At 48.3% G+C, this 25,868-nt stretch overlaps 1 protein-coding gene across 5 annotated transcripts in view; it reads right to left on the minus strand.

Moving 5' to 3' along the window:
- The window catches only part of mlip (muscular LMNA-interacting protein), a 354,543-nt gene that overhangs the window by 306,861 nt on the left and 21,814 nt on the right, over positions 1-25,868 (minus strand). For all 5 annotated transcript variants that reach the window (XM_072498569.1, XM_072498570.1, XM_072498573.1 and 2 more), the window contains exon 3: positions 25,412-25,504. In XM_072498569.1, the coding sequence (XP_072354670.1) occupies positions 25,412-25,504 (93 nt within the window). The remainder of the gene's footprint in view (positions 1-25,411; positions 25,505-25,868) is intronic.

Below are 25,868 nucleotides of genomic sequence, written 5' to 3' on the forward strand. Positions count from 1 at the left end.
TGGCAGCCAATCACCAGTGAGAGCACACGCACTATAAAACAGGGAACACCACAGTTCCCGCTCATTCTATCAGGAGATAGCTCAGAGCACAGAGCTCACAGCGCGCCACTCAGACATAGACCATGTGCTGAGTGCCTCACCAAGATAGTGATAGGGCTGGGTCCACAGGTTAGCTGGTGAAGCACGTACTCAAGCCAGCAGTAAGTAGTTGTCGTTGTTAAGACAATAAAACAGAGTTGTACCATCAACAGCCGTGTTGGATCATTTGTGCATCAGAACACCCAACACGACATGATACCAGTAGTGGAAGCTAACCAGCGACTGTGAGACCTACCTGCACCCTTTCAGAAATCCGCCATCCTGCTCCATGGAAAACATCAGCCCGCCGCAGCCGCTCCGAATCGCTGGAAATCTTGGCGTAAACTGGAAGCTGTTTAAACAGCGCTTCCAGCTCTTCCTCGAAGCCACAGACAGGGAGAATGCATCAGACACCAGGAAGATCACCCTCCTCCTCTCCACGGTGGGGCAACACGCCATCCACATCTACAACTCTCTGGCATTCACGGAAGGCGAGGACAAAACAAAATATAAGACGGTGCTTCTGAAGTTCGAGGAACACTTCAGCGTGGAAGTCAATGAGAGCTTCGAGAGGTACCTATTCCAGCAGCGCCTGCAGGGTAAGGATGAGCCTTTCCAATCTTACTTGACACATCTCCGTATCCTCGCGCAGTCCTGTGGGTATGAGGCCACCTCCCACTCCATGATACGGGATAAGATAGTTTTTGGGGTCATCTCGGACACCCTACGCCAGCAGCTCCTAAAAATAAAGCGCCTCACCCTAGCGACTGCCATCGTGACCTGCGTCCTCCATGAGAACGCAACCAGCCGGTACTCCCAAATCCAGGCGGCCGAAACGGGTCCTATGAGGCGGAGCAGGTCCAGTCGATCGAGTTCCTCCCGGCCCGCGGTCCGGACGAGGACGGCCATTTCGCGCGCCTTCCGAGGCCTCCCGCGCTTGTACGCGCCAAAAGAGGGGACGTTGATGCAGAGGGACGTGATGCGCAGGCGCGCTCTACGCAGGTCCGCATCGCGCATGCGCGGTGGCGCATCGAACGCCATGACGTCACGACGTGCGGCAACTGTGGCTCCGCCCACTTAAAGCGGCAATGTCCGGCCAAAGCGCGACAATGCCTCCGCTGTGGCAGGATGGGCCACTACGCTGCCTGCTGTCGAGCAGCTCAACCTGCCAACTCCCAACAATTCGGCCAGCCTCGCTGGGACGTGCGAGTGATTCAGCCCCCCTACACTGAGTTATATCCTGACAGTATGCAGACCAGCGGTACCGAAGACAGGGAGCCCTTCCGCATTGCGGTAATCCACAAGAACCAGATGTCCCCAAGTCGGAACCACCAGCCGCTGCCAGTGCACAGCATTGATCCAGGCGATGAGTGGTGTGCCACCCTAACGGTCAACCGATCACAGATCACATTTCGCCTGGACACTGGTGCCTCCGCCAATCTCTTCGCATGGTCAGCCTGCCAGGCTTTGAAGGTTAAATCGCCGATTCTGCCATCTCACTGTCAGCTGGTTGACTACAATGGAAACGTCATCCCGGCCACGGGGCCCTGCCAGCTCGAGGTTACACACAACTCACACGAAGCCACATTATCATTTGAAATAGTTGGATCCTCGAAGGACTCTCTGTTAGGCGCACAGCCGTGCAATATCCTCCACCTCGTTCAGCGGGTACACACTCTGTCTCCAGAAGGCACGTCCGATTTCCCGGATGCAGACATTAGGGAGCAGCTCCATTCACTCCTCGCGCACAACCAGGAGGTTTTCGAGGGCATGGGCACACTGCCCTACACGTACAAAATACGGCTCAAACCGGACGCCACCCCGGTCATTCACGCACCTCGTAGGGTCCCTGGGGCTGGTTAGCACACAGCTAAATTGCTGGCTTTGAAAAGCAGACCTAGGCAGGCCAGCAGCACGGTTCAATTCCCGTCCCAGCCTCCCCGAACAGGCGCCGGAATGTGGCGACTAGGGGCTTTTCACAGTAACTTCATTGAAGCCTACTTGTGACAATAAGCGATTTTCATTTCATTTCATTTCATTTCAACACACCGCTCGACTCGGAGGGGTTCGTTTGTCAGGTCGACGCACAAGTAGCCTTCACATCGGCCAATCTGCCGGCCACTGATGCACATCTGGCCCACATTCGTCGTGAGACTGCGGCTGACCCCCTTCTACAGCGTGTAATGCGCCACATGACGGAAGGGTGGCTCAAGGGGCAGTCCCCACAATTTTACAATGTCCGGGGTGACTTGGCCGTCATTGATGGTGTCCTCTTGAAGTTGGACAGGATCGTGATCCCACACAGCATGCACCGGCTTGTCCTCGAACAACTGCACGAAGGCCATATCGGAGTTGAAAAGTGCAGGCGGAGGACCCGAGAGGCTGTGTACTGGCCGGGCATCAGCGACGACATCGCCAACATGGTGCTCAACTGCCCCACCTGCCAAAGGTTTCAACCGGCGCAACCCCCTGAGACATTTCAGCCCCATGAGTTGGTCACGTCCCCCTGGGCGAAGGTGGGCGTGGACCTCTTTCATGCGCTCGGCAGGGACTACATTATTCTGATTGACTACTTCTCAAATTATCCGGAGGTCATACGCCTGCACGACATGACGTCATCAGCTGTCATCCGGGCATGCAAAGAAACCTTTGCTCGCCATGGAATTCCGCTCAGCGTTATGTCTGACAACGGGCCTTACTTTGCGAGCCAAGAATGGTCTTCCTTTGTCTCTTCATGCAACTTCACGCACCTCAGTCGAATGGCAAGGCGGAAAAGGGCGTCCACATTGTGAAGCGGCTCCTCTGCAAGGCTGCTGATGCCGGATCTGACTTCTGTTTAGCCCTGCTGGCCTATCGCTCGGCCCCACTGTCCACGGGCCTCTCGCCAGCCCAGCTGTTGATGGGTCGCACCCTCAGGACCACTGTGCCGTCCATTCATGTTCCTGACCTCGACCATGCTCCAGTATTGCGAAGGATGCAACAACAGCGTGCTCAGCAGAAGGTGGCACATGACGCTCGGGCAACTGATCTTCCTGCCCTGGCGCCTGGAGACAACGTACGCATACACCTACCGGAGGGTAGCTGGTCGGCAACCGCCGAGGTTCTCCGCCACGTGGATCCCCGCTCATTCCTGATTCGCATGCCCATTCACCGCCGTAATCGGCGGGCCCTTCGTCTGGTTCCGCGCTCACTACAAGATCATGCACCGGTGCCACGCCCTCCTGTTGTCCCTGATGTCGACTTTGTTGAGCTTCCTGCCACTCTGCCTCTTCCTCTCTCGCCCATGGCCAGGCCCATTCCTCAGCCAGTGGATACTGACCCACCCTTGAGGTGGTCAAACCGAATGTTGTTGTTAAGACAATAAAACAAGTTTCTTCCGGGTGCGGCGATGACCAGCTGAGTCGCACGTTTCGGCAGCTCCCTGTGAAACGGACTTTTGGGCTCTTGATAGGAGCCCCAACGGCAATTTTAACGGCTGAAAACACCGTGCGGTAAACCAGAAGGGTGTTCCCCCTGGACACGGATGGAAAAAGGAGAGGAAAGTGGCCGGATTGCAGCGGATCCTTTGGAACAACGGCAAGGAAGGCAAGCAGAAACCAAGATGGCGTCGGAAGGTGGCAGTTTCATATGGGGCCCTGAACAACAAGAGTTTTTGAAACGCTGCGTGGAGGAGATAAAAAAGGAAATGAAGAAAGAGCTGTTGGCCCCGATACTACAGGCGATTGAAGGGCTGAAAGAGGAACAAAAGACCCAGGAGCAGGAGCTTCGGGTCGTGAAGGCGAAAGCAGCAGAGAATGAAAACGACATACAGGGCCTGGTGGTGAAGTCGGAGATACAGGAGGTACACCAGAAACGATCTGTGGAGAGGTTGGAGGCACTGGAAAATAACGCAAGGAGGAACAACTTGAGGATTCTTGGCCTTCCTGAAGGTGTGGAGGGGGCGGACGTCGGGGCATATGTGAGCACGATGCTGCACTCGTTAATGGGAGTGGAGGCCCCGACGGGTCCGTTGGAGGTGGAGGGAGCATACCGAGTTATGGTGCGAGGACCGAGAGCAGGAGAAGCTCCCAGAGCCATAGTGGTGAGATTTCTCCGTTTTAAGGATAGAGAAATGGTCCTTAGATGGGCGAAGAAAACTCGGTGTAGTAAATGGGAGAACGCGGTGATCCGCGTCTATCAAGATTGGAGTGCGGAGGTGGCGAGAAGGAGGGCGAGCTTTAATCGAGCCAAAGCGGTACTTCACAAAAAAAAGATAAAGTTTGGAATGCTGCAACCGGCAAGACTGTGGGTCACATATCAAGGGAGGCACCACTACTTTGAGACGGCGGATGAAGCGTGGACTTTTATTGTAGAAGAAAAATTGGAATGATTGGACTACGAAAATGAACGTTTGGACAAAGTGGTGGGACGAGTGGGGGGGGGGGGGCGAAGAGGGATTGTATGATTAATCCTGCGGTATGGTAACTTTTCTTTCTCCCACAAGTGGTGTTGGGGGAGGTGGGGAGGGAGAGGAGATGGGGCGTTGGCCATGGGAGGCGGGGCCGAGGGAGAGGCGCGGGCTTGGTTCCCGCGCTATGATAATTATGGCGGGAATAGAGAAGCAGGAAGGAGGGGGCGCCGCACGGGGCGAGCCGTGATCACGGGGGGAAGCCGAGGTCAGCCAGAGTTTGCTGACTTCTGGGAGCAACATGGGGGGAGTAATTACGCTAGCGGGGGGTCTAGCGGGGGGGGGGGGAGGGGGGAATTACTGGGTTGCTGCTGCTGGGAAAAGGGGGGAGTGGGTGCGGGAAAGGATGGGCGGGGGGGCACCGTCTGGGAGAAATACAGCCGCGTGGGAACTGGGCGAGAAGCTGGAAAAAGATGATGGCTAACCGGCAAGGGGGGGGTGGGAAGCCCCCCAACTCGGCTGATCACGTGGAACGTGAGGGGGCTTAACGGGCCGATAAAGAGGGCACGAGTACTCGCACACCTTAAGAAACTTAAAGCAGATGTGGTCATGTTACAGGAAACGCACCTGAAACTGATAGATCAGGTTAGGTTGCGCAAAGGATGGGTAGGGCAGGTGTTCCATTCGGGGCTGGATGCGAAAAACAGGGGGGTGGCTATATTAGTGGGGAAGCGGGTAATGTTCGAGGCAAAGACTATAGTGGCGGATAACGGGGGCAGATACGTGATGGTGAGTGGCAAATTACAGGGAGAGATGGTGGTGTTGGTAAACGTGTATGCCCCGAATTGGGACGATGCCAATTTTATGAGGCGAATGCTAGGACGCATCCCAGACCTAGAGACCGGAAAGCTGATAATGGGGGGAGACTTTAACACGGTGTTGGAACCAAGGCTGGATAGGTCGAAGTCCAGGACTGGTAGGAGGCCGGCAGCAGCCAAGGTGCTTAAGGATTTTATGGAGCAGATGGGAGGGGTGGACCCGTGGAGATTCAGTAGACCTAGGAGTAAGGAGTTCTCGTTTTTCTCCTATGTCCATAAAGTCTATTCACGCATAGACTTTTTTGTGTTGGGTAGGGCATTGATCCCGAGGGTGAGGGGAACGGAATATACGGCTATAGCCATTTCGGATCATGCCCCACACTGGGTAGACTTGGAGATAGGGGAGGAAACAAGAGGGCGTCCACCCTGGAGAATGGATATGGGACTAATGGCGGATGAGGGGGTGTGCTTAAGGGTGAGGGGATGCATTGAAAAGTACTTGGAACTCAATGACAATGGGGAGGTTCAGGTGGGAGTGGTCTGGGAGGCGTTGAAGGCGGTGGTTAGGGGGGAGCTGATATCAATAAGGACACATAAAGGGAAGCAGGAGAGTAAGGAACGGGAGCGGTTGTTGCAAGAACTTTTGAGGGTGGACAGACAGTATGCGGAAGCACCGGAGGAGGGACTGTATAGGGAAAGGCAAAGGCTGCATGTGGAATTTGACTTGCTGACCACAGGCACTGCAGAGGCACAATGGAGGAAGGCGCAGGGTGTACAGTATGAATATGGAGAGAAGGCGAGCAGATTGCTGGCACACCAATTGAGGAAAAGGGGAGCAGCGAGGGAAATAGGGGGGGTGAGAGACGAAGATGGAGAGACGGAGCGGGGAGCGGAGAGAGTGAATGAAGTGTTTAAGACATTTTATAAAAAATTGTATGAAGCTCAACCCCCGGATGGGAGGGAGAGAATGATGGAGTTTTTGGATCGGCTGGAAATTCCCAAGGTGGAAGAGCAGGAAAGGATGGGATTGGGAGCACAGATCACGGTAGAAGAAGTGGTGAAAGGAATTAGGAACATGCAGACGGGAAAGGCCCCGGGACCGGACGGATTCCCAGTTGAATTTTACAGAAAATATTTGGACTTGCTCGCCCCGCTACTGACGAGGACCTTCAACGAGGCAAAGGAAAGGGGACAACTGCCCCCGACTATGTCAGAAGCAACGATATCGCTTCTTTTAAAGAAGGAAAAGGATCCGCTACAATGCGGGTCCTACAGACCAATCTCCCTCCTCAATGTAGATGCCAAGGTCTTGGCCAAGGTAATGGCAATGAGAATAGAGGAATGTGTCCCGGGGGTGGTTCATGAGGACCAAACTGGGTTTGTGAAGGGGAGACAGCTGAACACGAACATACGGAGGTTGTTAGGGGTAATGATGATGGCCCCACCAGAGGGTGAAACGGAGATAGTAGTGGCGATGGATGCCGAGAAAGCATTTGATAGAGTGGAGTGGGATTATCTGTGGGAGGTGTTGAGGAGATTTGGGTTCGGAGAGGGGTATGTTAGATGGGTGCAGCTGTTGTATAGGGCCCCAGTGGCGAGTGTGGTCACGAATGGACGGGGATCGGCATATTTTCGGCTCCATAGAGGGACAAGGCAGGGATGTCCTCTGTCCCCATTACTGTTTGCACTGGCGATTGAGCCCCTGGCGATAGCGCTGAGAGGTTCCAAGGGATGGAGGGGAATACTTAGGGGAGGAGAAGAACACCGGGTATCTTTATATGCGGATGATCTGCTACTATATGTGGCGGATCCAGCGGAGGGGATGCCAGAAATAATGCGGATACTTGGGGAGTTTGGGGATTTTTCAGGGTATAAATTGAATATGGGAAAGAGTGAGCTGTTTGTGGTGCATCCAGGGGAGCAGAGTAGAGAAATAGAAGACCTACCGTTGAGGAAGGTAACAAGAGACTTTCGTTACCTGGGGATCCAGATAGCTAAGAATTGGGGCACATTGCACAGGCTAAATTTGACGCGGTTGGTGGAACAGATGGAGGAAGATTTCAAGAGATGGGACATGGTAGCATTGTCAATGGCAGGGAGGGTGCAGGCAGTTAAGATGGTGGTCCTCCCGAGATTCCTTTTTGTGTTTCAGTGTCTCCCGGTGGTGATCACGAAGGCTTTTTTCAAAAGGATAGAAAAGAGTATTATGGGTTTTGTTTGGGCCGGGAAGACTCCGAGAGTGAGGAAGGGATTCTTACAGCGTAGTAGGGATAGGGGGGGGCTGGCACTACCGAGCCTAAGTGAGTATTATTGGGCCGCTAATATTTCAATGGTGAGTAAGTGGATGGGAGAGGAGGAAGGAGCGGCGTGGAAGAGATTAGAGAGGGCGTCCTGTAGGGGGACCAGCCTGCAGGCTATGGTGACAGCCCCATTGCCGTTCTCACCAAGGAACTATACCACGAGTCCGGTGGTGGTAGCTACACTGAAGATTTGGGGACAGTGGAGACGACATAGGGGAAAGACCGGAGCACTGGGGGGGGTCCCCGATAAGAAACAACCATAGGTTTGCCCCGGGGGGAATGGATGGGGGATATGGAATGTGGCAAAGAGCAGGTATAACGCAATTGAAAGATCTATTTGTGGATGGGAAGTTTGCGAGTCTGGGAGCGCTGACCGAGAAATATGGGTTGCCCCAAGGGAATGCATTCAGGTACATGCAATTGAGGGCTTTTGCGAGGCAGCAGGTGAGGGAATTCCCGCAGCTCCCGACACAAGAGGTGCAGGACAGAGTCATCTCAAAGAAATGGGTGGGGGACGGTAAGGTGTCGGATATATATAGGGAAATGAGAGACGAAGGGGAGACTATGATGGACGAACTAAAAGGGAAATGGGAAGAAGAGCTAGGGGAGGAGATTGAGGAGGGGATGTGGGCAGATGCCCTAAACAGGGTAAACTCGTCGTCCTCGTGCGCCAGGCTAAGCCTGATTCAGTTTAAGGTATTACACAGGGCACATATGACTGGAACACGGCTCAGTAAATTTTTTGGGGTGGAGGATAGGTGTGCGAGGTGCTCGAGAAGCCCAGCGAATCATACCCATATGTTTTGGTCATGCCCGGCACTACAGGCGTTTTGGATGGGGGTGACAAAGGTGCTTTCGAAAGTAGTAGGAGTCCGGGTCGAACCAAGCTGGGGGTTGGCTATATTTGGGGTTGCACAAGAGCCGGGAGTGCAGGAGGCGAAAGAGGCCGATGTTTTGGCCTTTGCGTCCCTAGTAGCCCGGCGCAGAATATTGCTAATGTGGAAAGAAGCCAAGCCCCCGGGGGTGGAGACCTGGATAAATGATATGGCGGGGTTCATAAAGTTAGAGCGGATTAAGTTCGTCCTAAGGGGGTCGGCTCAAGGGTTTACTAGGCGGTGGCAACCGTTCGTCGAATATCTTGCGGAAAGATAGATAGGGGAGAACAAAGAAGGCAGCAGCAGCGGCCCAGGACTTGGGGGGGGGGGGGGGGGGGGGGGAGGGATGGGGGGGGGGGATGGGGGGGGGGGGGTGTGGCCTGAGACAAGGCAGTTGCCAATTAGGGCTAGTTTTTATTTTTTGTTATTTAATATTTATTTATTTGTTGTTGTTTTTGTTTAAATTTAAAAAAGGTCATTATTATCTGTATTGTTACAATGTTGTGTAAAGGATGCACAATGTACTGTGTTGGTTGACCAAAAATTTTCAATAAAATATTATTTAAAAAAAAAAGACAATAAAACAAAGTTGTACCATCTACAGCCGTGTTGGATCATTTGTGCATTGGAACACCCAACACGACACTGGCCCCGGGTAATTGTCCATGTGGAGTTTGCGCATTCTCCCAGTGTCTGCGTGGGTCTCTCCCCACAACCCAAAGATATGCAGGGTAGATGGATTGGCCACGCTAAATTGCCGCTTAATTGGTAAAAAAGATGAATTGGGTACTTTAAATTTAAAAAAAAGAAAATAGGTCACGATTAGCAAGAACACTCCTTCCCCGGACCAGATTCCAGCTTCTTGCTCCTTTCCCTTCGTATGTTATCATGATGCCATTTCCTGTCAATTTTTCAGACAAAGTAAATCGAAATGAGTTGCAAACTGGAAAATTTACACAAAAGGTCGGAGGAAGGCTCTGAACCCCATGTTTCCGACACAGAATCAGAGTGGGAGACAAGTTATGAGGCAGTTGCAGGAAAGAGACACACTTTATTTTTGATCAACAGTCTCGCCGCAGTCAATTGGATGAAATCGAATTGACGTTAGATTTCAAGTACCCAAGACAATTCATTGTATCATCAAATCAAGGGGGTGAAAGATTATTGGGGGTGGTCAGGAATGTGGGGTTGAAGTTAATATCAGATCGCCTCGTGATCTTATTGAATGGCGGAGCAGGCTCAAAGGGCCGAGTGGCCTACTCCTGGTCCTAATTCTTATGACCATAGGTGTCCCTCTCATCATGCGCAGGCATAATCTAATCATTTTATCCTTGCCTCACGCTTTCTTCTTCAATCACTCCCTCTTGGTCTAGATCCACTCTGCTTCCTTCAGTCATCTTCGTCAGCATGTTCTCACGCCTTGGAATGTGGCCAATGTCACCTTGCTGCCTTTTCTTGATAACATTCGCTATTGATCTTTTTTCTTCCACCATCCTGAAAATCCTCTGAATCTCCAACTGACCCGCTCAGTCCTTCGAAATAATTCTGGTAAAATTCATCCATATTTGAAAACCGGCATGAATATAATACAAATAATGCAAAGGAAAAATTAGTTTCCCCATTAGTAGGCAGATCAGTAACCGGAAGGCACAGATTTCCGATCATCACAAAAGAAAACTTGCGAGGACCAGAGGTAATAGAAGGAGAATTCTTTTTAAACTCTGAGTTATGATGAACTGGAATCCAATGACTCGCAGAATGGTTGAAGGAAATTCAACAGTAACTTACAAAAGGGGCTGGGTAGATATTTTTTACGTACACACATGATGTATAAACACTTACTCAAAATGGTAAAAGGAAATTGCAGGAATACACGAAAAGACCAGGGAAATATGATTAATTGGATAGCGTTTCAAAGAACCAGTGTAGATTTTGTGGGCCAAATGGATTCTTTCTGTGTTGTATAATTCCATTATTCCATAATATAAAACAAATTTACCAAATTTCATCTCTATCTACAATTTTATACCAGGCAATTAAGGTAACCATCCCAGAAGGAACAGTTCTGTTAGTGAAGTACCAAGATGCACTATTTTAGTACCATTAGGTGACACCTGAATATATAAAAATGCTGGACAGCATTATATGTAGCTTTATTCCAAGTATTTGGATTATTTTCAACTGGAAGTTCAGTACCTTTAAGGGCGGCATCGTAGCACAGTGGTTAGCACTGTTGCTTCACAGCTCCAGCGTCCCAGGTTCGATTCCTGTCTTGGGTCATAGTCTGTGTGGAATCTCCACATTCTCCCTGTGTCTGCGTGGGTTTCCTCCCACAAAGATGTGCAGGTTAGGTGGATTGGCCAAGCTAAATTGCCCTTAGTGTCCAAAAAGGTTAGGTGGGGCTACTGGGTTGCAGGGATAAGGAGGAAGTGAGGGCTTGAGTAGGGTGCTCTTTCCAAGGGCCGGTGCAGACTCGATGGGCCGAATGGCCTCCTTCTGCACCATAAATTCTATGATCATAAACACCCCTTTGTGATTTCTCAAATTCATCTCTACCAATGACCACACAATTGCCCATCTCCAAAAAGAAGATAACCGTCTCCCTCAGCTTTAGTTATACTACCATCACTTAGCCTCCCTGCTGTCAGCATCCTTGTGGCCACTATTGTAATGATATGTATATTGACTGAGATGTAAAGAGTTAACAAGTTAATGATAATGCTTTTTACCATTAGCGGGAACCATTGAACAATCATATGTATATCATGTCACTTGGGGATTCTGGGATAAGATAGTGAGGCATGAGATGCTGTTAGGCAGTTCCTTGGGCAGGGGGGGGGAGAGAGGGATATGGGCCAAATGTGAGCAAGTGGGACTAGCTTAGTGATAGAAACTGGCTGACATGGACAGGCTGGGCCAAAGGGCCTGTTTCTATGTGTGTAAACATCTATGAGAGAGAGAGCAGTTGTACTTGAGAAAGTCTGCAGTTAGAGATAGCATAGTTTAATATAGAAACCTTCTACTTTAGGAATGTGAACGAATCTTAGTTAGTAGTGTAATAAATTTACAGACTTGTTTGTTAGCAAAGCTTTGTGGGGGCAGCACATTGGCGCAGTGGTTAGCACTGCAGTCTCACAGCGCTGAGATCCCAGGTTCGATCCCGGCTCTGGGTCACTGTCCATGTGGAGTTTGCACATTCTCCCAGTGTTTGCGTGGGTTTCGTCCCCACAACCCAAAGATGTGCAGTGTAGGTGGATTGAACACGCTAAATTGCCCCTTAATTGGAAAAAATTAATTGGGTAATCTAAATTTACTTTTAAAAACAATGCTTTGTGTTCTTTATTCAACACTACGCATCCAACCCATCCAGGTAAAGCAAAATAGAGAACACAACAACTATATACCAGAAGATTAACTGGACCACCTACATCACACCGTCACTGCAGTATTGCTGGGTACAGGTCTTTGAAAGCTAGATACCCTGGACCTTGTTCTTTGCAGACAGAAAGAACATGTACACACACTGTGCCTATTTCAGTTAAACAAAATAAGTGACTGCCATTCCCTGGTTCATTTTTCAGGGCACAGCCTTGACTAATCAGAGTCAAGTTGCCTGGTTCAAACTTCAAACAATGTTTGGTAGTTAACTGTCAGTCACCAACAACTGCTGCACTCTCCATGGACATGTCTCTACCAATCAGGGCCCACTTGCCAACTAATCAGTACTCTAGTCTCGTACAGTATAAATGTGTTGATTTCCCCTGAAATTGATATTCTTGTGATTGCCCTGATGAAAAGCTTCTCTCCCCACAGTTGCTGGCTGACCAGCTGAGTATTTCCAGCTTCTGCTTTTATTTCAAAACAACTGTAATTGGAAGCTGAGCTTTCGATTACTCAAGTACAAAACCAATATCCGCGGGGACCAAGTCAGTGCTGTATTTCGGGTCATGCCGTATTTTGGATCTGGCAGTTTGGGCCAAGGCGTTTGAGCCGGGTCAGGGCACACGGATCAAGCCAAGCCGAGTTGCGTAGGATCAAGAGTCGCTTGGACTATTTAGAGAGCTGAGTGGAGAAGGCTGCACATGAATCCAATCATTTGTCCAGCACGGCAATGCAACACCTAACCAAATGAGCCGCATTTATTTTGCTTTGTTAATAAGAATTAAAACTGATTCGGCAGTTTATATAAAAGAAAGTCCGGATCTGAGACACCTCTAGTTTTCAGATGGCCCGAATTGAGCCACTGTACCTACACATCATCCATCTCTTAAAATAATCAGTTGTGAAAGATCAATCTGCCAACTTCTGAAATATATGATATAGTGATATTTTGTTGTTAAACACTAGCACACCCTGCTATCGGGCTCGATTCTCATATTAATCACAGCTCTAAAGGCCTTCAGCCAGTTGTATTCAAGTTTCACCCGACATTATTATTCTTTTCCCAACAACACAATATCCATTTCCACCAAGCCACGGAATAGAGACCATCTGAAGGGCCATTTGATTTCAGACATTCGTGAACATATTGTATTTGAGATAGTTTGTTTGACACTTGCAGAGAAGTTGTCGAGTAAAGGGAGCAGTACATCCCTGTGTGCAGATTATACAGGATTCAAGTGTATTTCCGAAACGTTGGGATCCTTTGTATACAGATACTAGTCATGACCCGTTGACTTCATTTTAAGTGGGCAGTCAGTGCAGAAAGCCACTGTGTCTTTCCAGCCAGGTCAAGGCGGCAGGAAAAGGATTCGGAGCCAGAAGAGGCCCAAACAAGTAGGTATTTCTGCTTTCCTTCGAGGCCAGGAAGAGCAGGAGTGCCTCCAAGCCATGCGATTTTCAGTTCCCTCTCTGCCGATTTTCTAGAATGGGTGGCGAGTCGGCGGGCAGGATTTAAATGAGGACAGGGAGTCGAGATACCCTACCCCTCACTTGGGTAGCAGGAAGAGATGTTTTTAACTCGCACCGCTATTCACCCGCGGGTGAATATTCAAAACTGGCCCACAGCTAAAATCAGGCCTGGGCATGGAATAGGAAATGCAATTTGGAAATTAAACTGCCACCCCTCAGAACAGTTGCTTGCAGCACTGGTCTATAAATGGTTGGACAGCTTTATTCAAATTTTTCACTTAGGAGGGAAAGGTTTCTAGTTCCGCATACTTTCCAGGTTCAATCAAATAACGTTGGGCAACTTTCCAACCAGAAAAAATGAGAAGCGGATACAGGGAGGCTGCCAGAAGCAGGGAAAGACAGGGTAACCATTGACTGGTTAGGAGATATATGCAGCTTAGAGGATTTCATGAGGAAAAGAGAGTTAGGGGGTAGGAGGACAATGGGAATCGACTTGTGAGGTCTGGAGGAACTCTCCTGCTCTTTCTGGCAGGCAAAGGAAAGCTTCACACTTACCTTGGGAGGGCCTTTTCTATCTGCCAACCTGCTTCAACCTGGCGAGAAAGCCTTAGCATCTCTTCTTAGAGCCCAGTAACTATACAATCCAGGTGGCATTGACATAATGGGTCCCTGATTTGCACCTCTTGCCTGGATGCTTCATCCACCTGTAGGTTAAAATCAGAAATGGTGGGAAAGAATTGGGATCCAAGGGGGTAAGTTTTTTTTAAAGAAAGTGCCCACCATCTAGTTTATGCCGGGTACGCAGAGCTAGAAAAATCAAAAACACATTTTATTTTCAAATTATGTATTTCTACAAGACTTGCATGTTCAGAGGCCCAAATGATGGCAGCTTGTTCACTATTACTGTAATTGAACAATATCCCATGTTCACTTGAACTTGACCCATGCACTTGCTCGATTTGCTTACCACTGGGCTGAAACCAGATCCTGAGTTGTGATGTTATTCCATGACGGAGACACAGTTCACATTCTTGGTCCAGCTGGTGCTGTCAGTCTTTTTGTCTGCCAGCACTGGCTCTGCATTTGCTGTAGGGGAGGGATAGAGGGCTGACAGGGAGAAGGTAAAGCTGTAGCCAGGTACTAGCAACTTGAACCGAAGGTACAAAGCCTGGACAGTATTTAGCAGAAGCTTCTATGTGCTCCTTACAGGTCTTATTTCTCAGTTTGTTATTTAGCTAAAATACTCTCGCGTTCCAGAAATTAATTTGGAGCTGGTCAGTTCTAGGTAAACTCCAGGCTCAAGATAATTTGTCTCCTGTTGACCACCAGTCCTTTTAACTATCCAAAAATAAACATTCTGAAAGCTTGTTTCCTTGGAAACTGCACTCTAGAGGGAGAGCAATATGATGATCCTGACTTAGACTGCAGCAATCTCAAATAGATTATTCAGAAAGATTTCATTAATTGCAGGCATTTGGATCGACAGTATATGGCGGAAGTATTTTTGCATGATGTTTTCAAGAGTCAATCCTGCTTTCACAGAAAAATACTCCAAGAATCAAATCAAATGGAATGGCGTTAATGTTGTGAGCTATTCATATTTTCAGGCCATAACAAGCCTTTGCTAAGTCATTGTTAAAATGTTAAGAGTCTAATGTCCTGAAGAATGACTCTGCATTTTGAGATATTAACTTCTCTGTGTTTCCGCATTCAAATCCTGGTGATACCCCAAGTGTCCAATATTGTCAGTTGACAACTCTGTTGGGATTAGATGAATTTGATCTGAGAGTCTCAATGGCTGACATGACAGAGCATGGGTTACCTTGGAACCGGACATGTGGTAAACTGTAGTGTGCTTGCAATGAGAGTGAACATATGGGGCGGGATTCTCCAATAATCGGCGTGATGGCTGGAACCCGGCGCCAAAAACGGCACGGATCATTCCGGCGTCTGGCCCTCCCCAAATGGCGCAAAGTCTACGGCCCCGAATGCGCCAGTAGCGGCATGACGCCATTCGCAGAGGCCGTCAGAGCTGTGGCTGTAACACCAAGGACAGGTGCCCAGTGCCACAAGAAGGTGAATGACCTTGTCAGGGCACCAGGGTGAGTACACCCCCCCCCCCCGCCTGATGTGTGGCACACCCACAGGTGCAACTAACCCTAACCCTAATGTGCTGCGCACCTCTGCCAATATACGCACAACCGCTGGCCTACATGTATATCCCTGCCTAACACTGTTGCCCTTTATCACTGCCACCCACCCGCCCAGCCCCCACAGGAGAAGCGCGCACACAACAACAGGGAGCGCGAGAGGACTGGAGGGGGCACAGCTGTTGAGAGACCACTCACCGTTCATGAGGAGGGCGCTCTGGAACTGGCAGGTGGACCCGAGGACCGGGAGGTTGCCAATGCAGAGGTTGGGGGCGCACCACCAAGTGAGACCCCCACGGCCCGTCCCCTTCCCCTATATCCACCCTCCCCATACCCTCCATATCCCCCCTCCCTCATACCCTCTTTCCCCATATCCCCCCTCCCATATCCCCTCTAGCCCATATCCCCCTCCTCATATCGCCCCTCCCCCATATCCCTCCTCCCCCATATCCCCATATCACCCCTCCCCCATATCCCCTCTCCCCCATATCCCCCCTCCCCCATATCCTCCCTCCCCCATATTCTCCCTCCCCATATCCCCCCTCTCCCATATCCCCCCTCCCCCATCCCCCGATCACCGCACGCGTGTCTAACCATGCATGCTGTATTGTGTATTGCAGGACCAAACGTCGAGGCACCCGTCCCCGCGGATGCCAACCACCCGCAGGCCGGCCACGAGACAGGGACAGGCCTGGCCCCTCCGGCATGCGATGCCCCCACGACGACACAGGACGGCCACGAGGCAAGGACAGGCCCGGAGCAACAGGGAGACGACACCCCCATCTCGTGCGAGTGCAGCGACGCAGGCGTGTGACACCCAGCGACAAGGGGGGCAGCCACAGGCCCCCGTCTCAGCCGAGCCAGGACAGCCCGACCCAGAACAGCCCTACCCAGGACACCCCGACCCAGGACACCCCTACCCAGGACACCCCTACCCAGGACACCATTACCCGGGACACCGACACACATGACACCGACATACAGGACACTGACACACAGCGGACAGGTGGACAGGAACCGCCACCCCAGGGGACCATGGACTCTGGGACGGACGAAGCTCATGACACAACGCCACTGCTGTCTCCAACACCCTCCACCATCGCAGAGACACTCACCTTGGTTGGGCACTTTAGTGATGAGGCGTCTGGTACACTCACTGGTGAGCACAACACAGCCGTACCAGTACAGCAGGTGGAGGTAGGAGCAGCAGAGGGGCCGGGAGGTCGGTGGGCATCCCGGTGCAAGCAAACATCTGCCGCCCAGATGGGTCCCGGGTTCCTGGAGTTACCACACCCACCCATAGCTCCGATGCAGTCACCGAACCTGGGACGATCAAAAGGGGTGACGGCCGGCTTGCGGCAACTGCAGGGAGTGGTGCCGGTCATGCGTGTCACCCAGATCGAAACCGCACGGGTGGCATCCGCGGTGGAGGCAATGGGTGCGACGGTGTCAGACATGGGGAGCAGTATGCGAGGCCTGGGGCTTTCCGTGCAGGCAGCGTCTGTGGCCCAGGACATGGCTGCCCTCTCACAGGGCAGTCTCAGCAGGGCATTGCTGAGGGCATCGGGGAATTGGCCATCCCTGTCTGTGTCTGGGCGACGCTGGCCAGCACATGGGCATCGGCGCCATTGCCCATGTGCTGACCAGCGTTGCCCAGACACAGACAGGGATGGCCAACTCCCTGAGCTCAATGGCTGCAAACTTGCAGACCCTTGTCGATACCAGGGTGGGCCTCCAGGACTGGCAGCACCAGGTGTCGGGGGGGCGATTCATGCCTCGGTGACTTTTGGGGGGTCGGAGAATTTGGAGGACGGCGGGGGCGGGACTCATGCCGGCCCCCAGCGATTATCCGACCGGCGGGGCGTCGCCAAAGTTCTCCAAAACGAGGGCTTTCCTCATGTCATTCCTGGCTCTGTTCCAGTCTAATTGAGAGAGATTGATTGCTATGATTAGCAATAACTCTGTTATCTTGCGACTCCCAAGATGGTAGAATGCAAGTTATGTGGGCCTTCAGCCATTTAGCAATTCCTATTTTCCTATGACTGTCCACTTTTTGCAGGCGTACCTAAACTCTGCCTGACTGTTCCCGTTTTGGAGTAGCATTCTCAAATGTCGCCCATGCCCAAAACTGTGAATGCCAAAACATTTTTGGGGAGATATGGGAAAAGGTGAAGTCGGATTTTACAATCTGGAGTACCATTTTGTTTTTTTCTTGGTGTTATAGAGTTTAACATGTGTGCAAGGAAAAATTACCGGACCAAGTTTAAATATCTTGTAGCACTTTTAGTTTATTAATCTCATTCCTTAATTCTCCTATATGGAATTTGCAATACCCATTTAAAATCTTGAACACCACGTCGTCTGCCATCTATTTCGAGAAGGGAGTTCATCTTAGAAGCTGCAAAAAGATTTTTTAAATAAAGCTGGGGGAAAGGAATCATTAAAAAATTTATTTATATGAAAGACACATCAACATTTTTAAATGGTTATACATTTTTTGCAGACATAATAGGAGCAACTACAGTTGGAGCAACTACAGTTGCTGCCCGTCTGCCCTGCGGAAAACCTCCAGGATAGAGCCCTGCTTTTGGTTGTATGCTGACGGTCACTTTAACTCACTTTGACTATGAGCAGCATCTAGCTTCACAGCTGAAGGCTGTTGCTAATCAGGAATTGGCCTTGTTAGATGTAAGAGCATTTGACAGCTGCAGGTTGTGTTTGCTGCTTGCTCCTGCTTTTGGCTGCAGATGCCTGGAGGCTGCTGTTGCTGTTTCCTTCCTTATCTGTAGTCGGAAAGGAGGACATTTTTTCTCAGATACTTGGGTCCTGGAACACCATGCTCAGAGAGACGTATGAGTCCAGAATTCAATCTGGTTTGAAGCAAAAAGATGCTGTGGGACCTGGTGCACGACATTGATCCACCGAGGTGTGTGTCTCTGTCCTGGTGGAAGGTGGGGGTGAGAGCTGTAATACCTTAATTGTGGTCTTCTCGAAACTCTCCTCTGAGTTGGTCTCTTGGGTGGCAGGGCTGGGGAGTGACTCCAGATGGACCGGCCCATCAGATGGAGATCTTACGAGAGAATTGACATATGGTCAATGAGACAGAGGGATCATTTTGTCTGACATGAACAATTCACTTCAGACAGGTCACCTGGGTGAAGGGGATCCTCATCTTTGCGACGCAAGCCAACCTCACTGTCGGTGACTGCTCTCTCCTTGAATAACCCGCAATCTCCAGGGCCCATTCCTCAAAAGAGGTGCGGACTCGTATCTCTGGTATTCTGCCCCCCCCACCCCCCCCGCCATCTTGGCACTTTCCCGCTTATTATGGGCTATCTTCTGCTGTGAGGACAAAGAGAGGTCTTTGTGAGACACACGCTTGATGGATCAGGGGGGTCCATAGCAAGTGACATGTGTGGGTACTGCAACTGGACATGAAGGAGTTGTGCTGGTGGGTGTTAAGAGGTACTGAGGAACAAGGTTGAAGATCGGATGACCCCCTTTGGGGAACAGGATATCCTGTCTCGCATCACAGCATCGAGAATCCTGGCCAGGTCGGCATCCTCAAAGCGAGGAGCAGGTCTGTGCGCTACCGTGCTTGGGTGTTGACTGGGAGTCATGATGAGGGAGCAGCTCCCCCTTGTAGGCGACAAGCAGCTGAGGCCCTGGCAAATCAGACAGCGAGACAGCCAGTAATGGGGAGAAGCTGGTGGGGGCTCATTTCCGGCACTAAGTGCCGTTAAATACGGGCCGTGATCTCGCCAATGCAGCTGTCAAGAAACACCCCTCCAATCGGGCCCAAAGTGACCCTCAGAAACGTTTGCGTTAAATCGCTCCCATTATCAATGCCAAGTTTGTGAACATTTGTTTCTTGTTTTCTGTTGGCGGAAAATATGCTTTTAATTTCCACTATTTTAATAACAGCAATTGTTTCGATTATTTGGTCATCCAAAATGACTTGCGCAGGTTTACGCTCCCCTCGGGGGTGGCAACCTTCACCTATTTTGCTCAGCAGCCCACTGTCCATATGTGAGGTTCCACTGTAAAAGTTACAGACTATCTCAGCAATGGGTGCCACAACTGATCCCAGTTCTATCCTCACTCAAAATCCACACACATACATGCACATTTCATTGGGAATCAGAATTTGATCATCAGAAGAGTGTGTAGACTAGTTCTGTGTCCTTGCCTTTGTTCTCAGGTACTTCATGTCATGCTTCGTGCAATGAAAAACTATTCTCAGAACACATAAAAGAAAAACTTGGTGAACTAGTTACTGCTGCCAACACCTGCTTGTGGATGCCTGGTTGGTTACCAGCTGGATTTGAACAATAACATAAGAGTAGCTTTTGTTTTTGCCTCCAACTCCTGTTTCTGGGCCTCATCTGGATATTTTCCACCTTTTCCCTATCCCACACCCATATTCCTGATGATTTCGGAATGAATCCGGTTCCCACTTAAGTACCCCTTATTGCACAAATCAAAGTAGGAGATGAAGCCTCCAAGCTGACATTTGCTGTGTCTACTTTAGATTCTACCCTCATTCTTGATTCTCCTGGTCTGATTTTACAAATTGTACCTCTTTTCCACATGTTAGTGACTCATTTCATTACCCTGAATCGCCCAACATTCTGCGTCCCTCCACCCCAACCCCACAGCCTCTGCCGCCAAGAAAAGAGATCATCACATGGGCTGTGGGAAGTGCAGTTTTTTTAAAACACAGAGGAGAAGGATATCATTTTAAATATTAGTTTGCAAAATTACAGCACAATTTTTTTCGATGTTCATATTTTATTGAAAAGACTTGAGGTGAAACATGAAACGGGTGAAGTGACAGAAAGGGAGGAGAAGACACCATCCTCACTGTAATTGCCAAAGCCCAGGACAAAGACACATTTGTATTAATTAGCCAACTGGCCTTTACAAAGGAGAATAAAATATTCATTTTGTGAATATCAGTATAAAGGTCAGAATCAAGTCAGCAGATTTTCTGTTAACCTTTTTTCTTACACTTTCATTTTTCTTTATGAATGTAATTGGCTGAATTATTCTGAAGTCTGCTGGCAGTGCACAGCGGGACTTGTCTACAGTAAAGAATCACATGCTATCTGACGGTGCAGCGTCATAACTGAGCCCAATTCCGTCCTCACCCAGTTCATATGCACACGAGCATATTTCATCAGGACCCAAACCAATGGGTGGCTTTCTAAAGAGTAAGTACTCTGGTTCATTTCGCCTCCACATCCCCATTGGCACTGCGACCAATTGTCCCCTCTGACTTAAGCTACATCACCGACTGCAGAACAGACTGTGGGCTTTTCTGTTCAGTGTGGCTGAGTGCCACATCCAGCCTGTACAGCACCATCGGAGAAGGACGGCAATTGCTCTGCCTTTACTCTTAAGTTATTTCATTTCATGGCATGCTTCATGCGATGAGAAACGATTCTCTGAACTCATAAAAGTAAAATCTGGCCAGCTATTTAGTGCTGCCAACATCTGTTTGTGTACACATGGCTGGTTACGAGCTGGATTTAAACCGTAACGCAAGAGCAGAGGAATGAGAAAGGCTAATTCAATCCATCCACTCTGCTCCTTTTGCAGCTCCTGTTTCAGGATTTGAGCCGCCTAATTTTCTATCTCTTCCCCTGTCCCACACCCGGTGAAACAGCAGTGAGCCTAGTTTCCTCCTAAATGCTAGTAGCTGTGGCGTAGCAGTGCACAGACACTACTCAGTTCAATTTAGCTGGCAGAGTCTTTCAATTTTTTATTTCACGCCCTTTAATTCCCTTACCCTGATTCTGCGGCACAAGTCTATTTACCTTTTGTTAGAGTCGCTTCTAAATTTTAAAGTCAAAGGCATAAGTGTCCAGTGCAGCTTTGAACTCTGCGCACATCTGTAGGAAAGGAGCTTATTGTACAGATGGCTGGAAGATCCATCATAAACTAACTGGAGAAAAAAATAATTTCCAAATGACTTGATGCAAAAGACAGACTCATTGTTTTAGGTACTTACATTTTATTGAAAGAAAAAAAAACATTCAATTTTGGTGAAATATTAAAAGGGCAAAAATGTTCCAGAATGAAAGAAATGAAGGGTAGTGTACAATTCTCACTGAATTCATGTTTGCTCATATGTGGTTTATTGGGGGTCCTTCTAAGTTTTTTACCTCTTCAAGTTTCTCCCTATCTCAATAGTAACCATTCTTCAGGTATGAGATTAGCCAGTGTTTAATAGTGGGGGTAGGGGGGGAAATGGAGAAACGGCAGCAGAATTAATTCTGTCTTCACCTGATGGGTTCAAAGCAATGGTTTCCAGCAAAGGTCATCAATCAACCAGAGGAACTCAGGCAAATTTTCCCTCATAAACAAGTGGCAAAGACCAGCTAACTCATCCCAGCCCCTGCCCTGAGATTTGCAAATAAGCACAGACCAGGGAACTTCCCAGCCATAGTGGCTTTCCTGTTTGAAAGGAAAGTGGCACTTCAGTGGCATACGTTCAATGTGAAAAATGTTTGCACTGCACTTCACCACGTTTCACAGTCAGTCACGTGCTTTAACTTTCCGATTTCCATTTTCGTTGCTTGAATATGAGACGCAATGACTGAATTTGCAGAGAACGAAAACCATCATTGCAGTGCAAAAATGTCACCGCTCGTTATACTGTCACAGGTGTTAAACTCGCCTTCTGGGACTAATGGTTCATAAAATAAGGCAGGCCATTTTGTCTACTTGAAAAATGGTGAATCTCGGTGTGAAATGCTTATTCTTACTGGAGATGGGGTGTAATTTTATAAGGGACAAAATGCACTACTTAAATAATCTGAATAATAACTGCTGCCTGAGTTTTCAAATTGTTCCAGGTAGTAGACGTCCTGCTCTAATGTTAACTGCTCCAATTCCTCATCTGAAGATGAAGGGCAAGTAAGGATAATCTTCGGCGTCTTGGGACAAGAGATAGGATCAGGACAGGAAATGGCAAAGCACGAAAATCAGGTACAAACGTTAAGGAAAAAAATGAAATACACAAAAGAAAGAAAGAAAAAAAACATAAAATTAAGGAATTATATTTAAACGACATACTTTACACATGAATTATCGCATCAAAAATACTGAAATCATAATGCACAATGGGGGGCAGGTGAAGAAATATTTTTTAATTGGCATCCACTTTGAAGATCTACTGCATTGCTTTTAAAACTATATACCAATAACCTTTATTGATGGCATCTCCATTCCTACTAGACCCTGCTGAGGGACGTAAGACTGACCAAGGTGAGTGGGGGAGGAAAATCTGACCGTTGAAACAAAAACAACGCAATATGGATGAAAACTGTGGGAAAACACAAACTTTCGTGGAAATGTAATAATAGCTAAGGTCAATTCAACCTGCCCCCCCCCCCCCCCCCCCCCAGTAGTTTGCAGTAATATAGTCTCCTGTTTTCTCACTTTAAAGAGTTAAAAGGGAATCAATCATTTTGGTATCCAGTTCATTACACTCGTAAAATTGTGCAGTGTTATCGCTAGTTGAGATCATACTAATAAACAAAGCATTGTGGAAAGGATAGTGACTTCGATTTGCTTTGATTTGGGCGAATAATGCTGAAAAATGCAATACTATCCACTCTTCCCACCTGGGGATCCCTTCAAGTACCCACACAAGTCAGGTTAATTAATTTATTTTACAGATTAATCCCAGTTCAGAGCTCTCTCCAGATAGTGCCAACAACTTGTTTAGGGCCCAACAATAGCACCAAACATTAGATGGGTATATTCGGTATATTAATTCTCCTCTCGTGGCCATGTTGTGCGAGCTTGCTCAGATTGGTTCTGAATTATGGGAAGGCATGTGTTGCGAACTACCCCTAATGAGTAACTGGATTGAGACTTTGTAGCTGACAGAGATTCTTATCTCCTCAGTTTAGACTGATTTTTGGAATCTGTATTGAAGAATGGAACACTTAATATGTCCTCGTTTGATGATAAAAACGTATCTAAAATTAGCATGCAATATACAACAACATCTAAATGGCATAGGGTTACGAAAAGTAATATCAAGGTTTGAACTGTAATCACGTGGTTTCCTCATATCAGGTGAAAGAGATCGACAGCACAAACATTTGACCAGTTTTTTAAATCCCTTTCTTCCTTCAGTTGGAAGAGAAGATTTGTCCAACCAATCAGATACTGCTGTGTGACCACCCAATGCAATTCAGGCTGGTGTCAATTTTTACTCATCTCTCTCCCCAACTCCACCCTCAGCGTGAGAATGCCGGATTCAGGTACATTTTTCTGGCCAAGGACTGACAGAGTGTACCAGAAGATGCAGGCCGAGCTGGCAGTGAATTAGACCTTCAACCTTGAGGCTGAGACAAAAATGCACTAGACTCCCAAAAGTGTCGGGCCACTTTGTATGGGAACCGTACAAAATATCATTAAATTGTTTTACCACAGAGTTTTCCTTTTATTACCAGAATGGTAAATGGACGGATTAATGTAACAAAACCATAAAGCTATTTGTAAAGAACTGGTTTATAGTTTCACTTTGCACGGGGAAATCATCCTCACTAAGAGCAAAGTAGGCAAAAATACCCCACTAGTCATAAATTGCTAATGTGGTTCTTGCTTTCTCCATCTTAACCTTTCTTCTGCGAGAATCTTTCTCTGCTTTAGTTTTCAAATCTAATATTGAAAACTGATTTTTCATTTCCTGGTATTGTTGAGGGTGCGATTGAAAGAATAGGTTTTTTTCCTCTAAAAGATAGACTTTCCCCATCCGATCTAAATAACAGAATTTAAGTGTAGTGTCTACCGAGTGGATTTGAAGGGCTGTGTTGGCCAGACTGTTCAGCCACCAGAACCACCTGGGGGGCGATGTACCGGCTCAGAAATTCCTGTTCTAGCTTTGATGGACATCGAGGGGCTCCCAGGTTGAAACCACAGTCTCTGCTGAAGTAGCTTCCCTTAGCTGGGACGTCAGTGGGATAACTGCAGTTATGGTCTTCCCAATCCTGAGCTGTGGTGGTAGAGACGGGTGGGGTGGCTGAAAAATGCAACCCTTTGCACTCGATTAAAGGACAAGATTGGATTCTGGCTATGGTGTCCCATGATTTCCAAACAAGAGTTTAAATTCACATGTGAGGACTGCTGGATCTTGGATGAAACTTATGGCAGGAACCAAACTTGACCATGATCATTTAACAATTGATTGAAAAGTACAAATTGAGCTTTTGGGTCTCCTGTTGGGAATTCTGGGGGTTGAATTGGAGCCTTGCCCTTTCGTGGCTATCTTTGGGGATTCAGACTTACCGGAGCTGCAGACAAGGGACGAAGGAAGATGCGCTGGCCTTCGCCTCGCTAATAGTTAATTTGGATGGAAGTCTTTGGTCCCACCCAATGCCGCAGCATGTTTAAGTGACCTGATGAGTTCTTACACTTAGAGAAAATTAAGTATATCATGAGAGGTCTACAGAGGGGTCTTATCGGAGATGGCAGCCATTCATTTCCCACTGCAAGAAGCTGGTCGCCATTAGATGTTGGGGGCTGGGGGAGGGGGGATCGCTGAGGAGGGGGGGATCGGCTTCTATTCTTTTAGGATTTGGGATATTAGGATGGTTGAAATATTGTAATTGTTGTTTGAATATGGCTGTGATGGTGTTATATTTGAAAAGCTTTTCTCAATACAAATTGTCATGGGGAAAATTGTAGATTGGACTATTCTCGATAGGTGACCTAGCAAGATCTTTTCATTACCGGATTGTGCAATGTATACTTAAACATATTAAGATCAAAGCAAATAATTTTAGTAAAGAATTACTGGCCTTCCACAGGCGCATAAAGTCAGAACAAAATATACTATTATAGTGATGACCAATGGATATTTCTGTAGTTCAACACTTCTTTTAAATCTCCAACGCACAATGTCCCAAAATCTTAGGAAAAGGCTGCTACTCACTGGCATTGCATGGCTCACAATACGGAATGAGGTACTTTTTTGCAGTGTTTCACTGGCAGAGTTAACAGTGATGTTCTTCGATGTCATAGATTCCTAAATTTAAAGGAGGAAAAGTCGATTGAGCTGTTTATATATTATATAGACACACACACACACACACATGTCAGAGTGTGTAAAAACAAACTGCATTATTCAACGCACTGTTATAACTTTGGAGATTTTTTTCCCCTTTTTGTCCCTGCATTGAGGAGGAAGAAGAGGTAAAGGACGAACGCGAGGGAGACTGGGCTGTCTGCAGCACCACCTCGTGGAATCAGCAGGGAATGAACAGAAAGGAGAGCATTTTAACTCCAGTAGCTGTGCTCGCAGATAGCAACAGCAGTTTAACTACCGAGGATTTGTAAAACTATACCCATTTATTTAACATTGCTGAGCTTCTCTTTTCCCCTGGTCACAA

The sequence above is a fragment of the Scyliorhinus torazame genome, chromosome 4 (genome assembly GCF_047496885.1).
Source record: "Scyliorhinus torazame isolate Kashiwa2021f chromosome 4, sScyTor2.1, whole genome shotgun sequence".
NCBI lineage: Eukaryota > Metazoa > Chordata > Chondrichthyes > Carcharhiniformes > Scyliorhinidae > Scyliorhinus > Scyliorhinus torazame.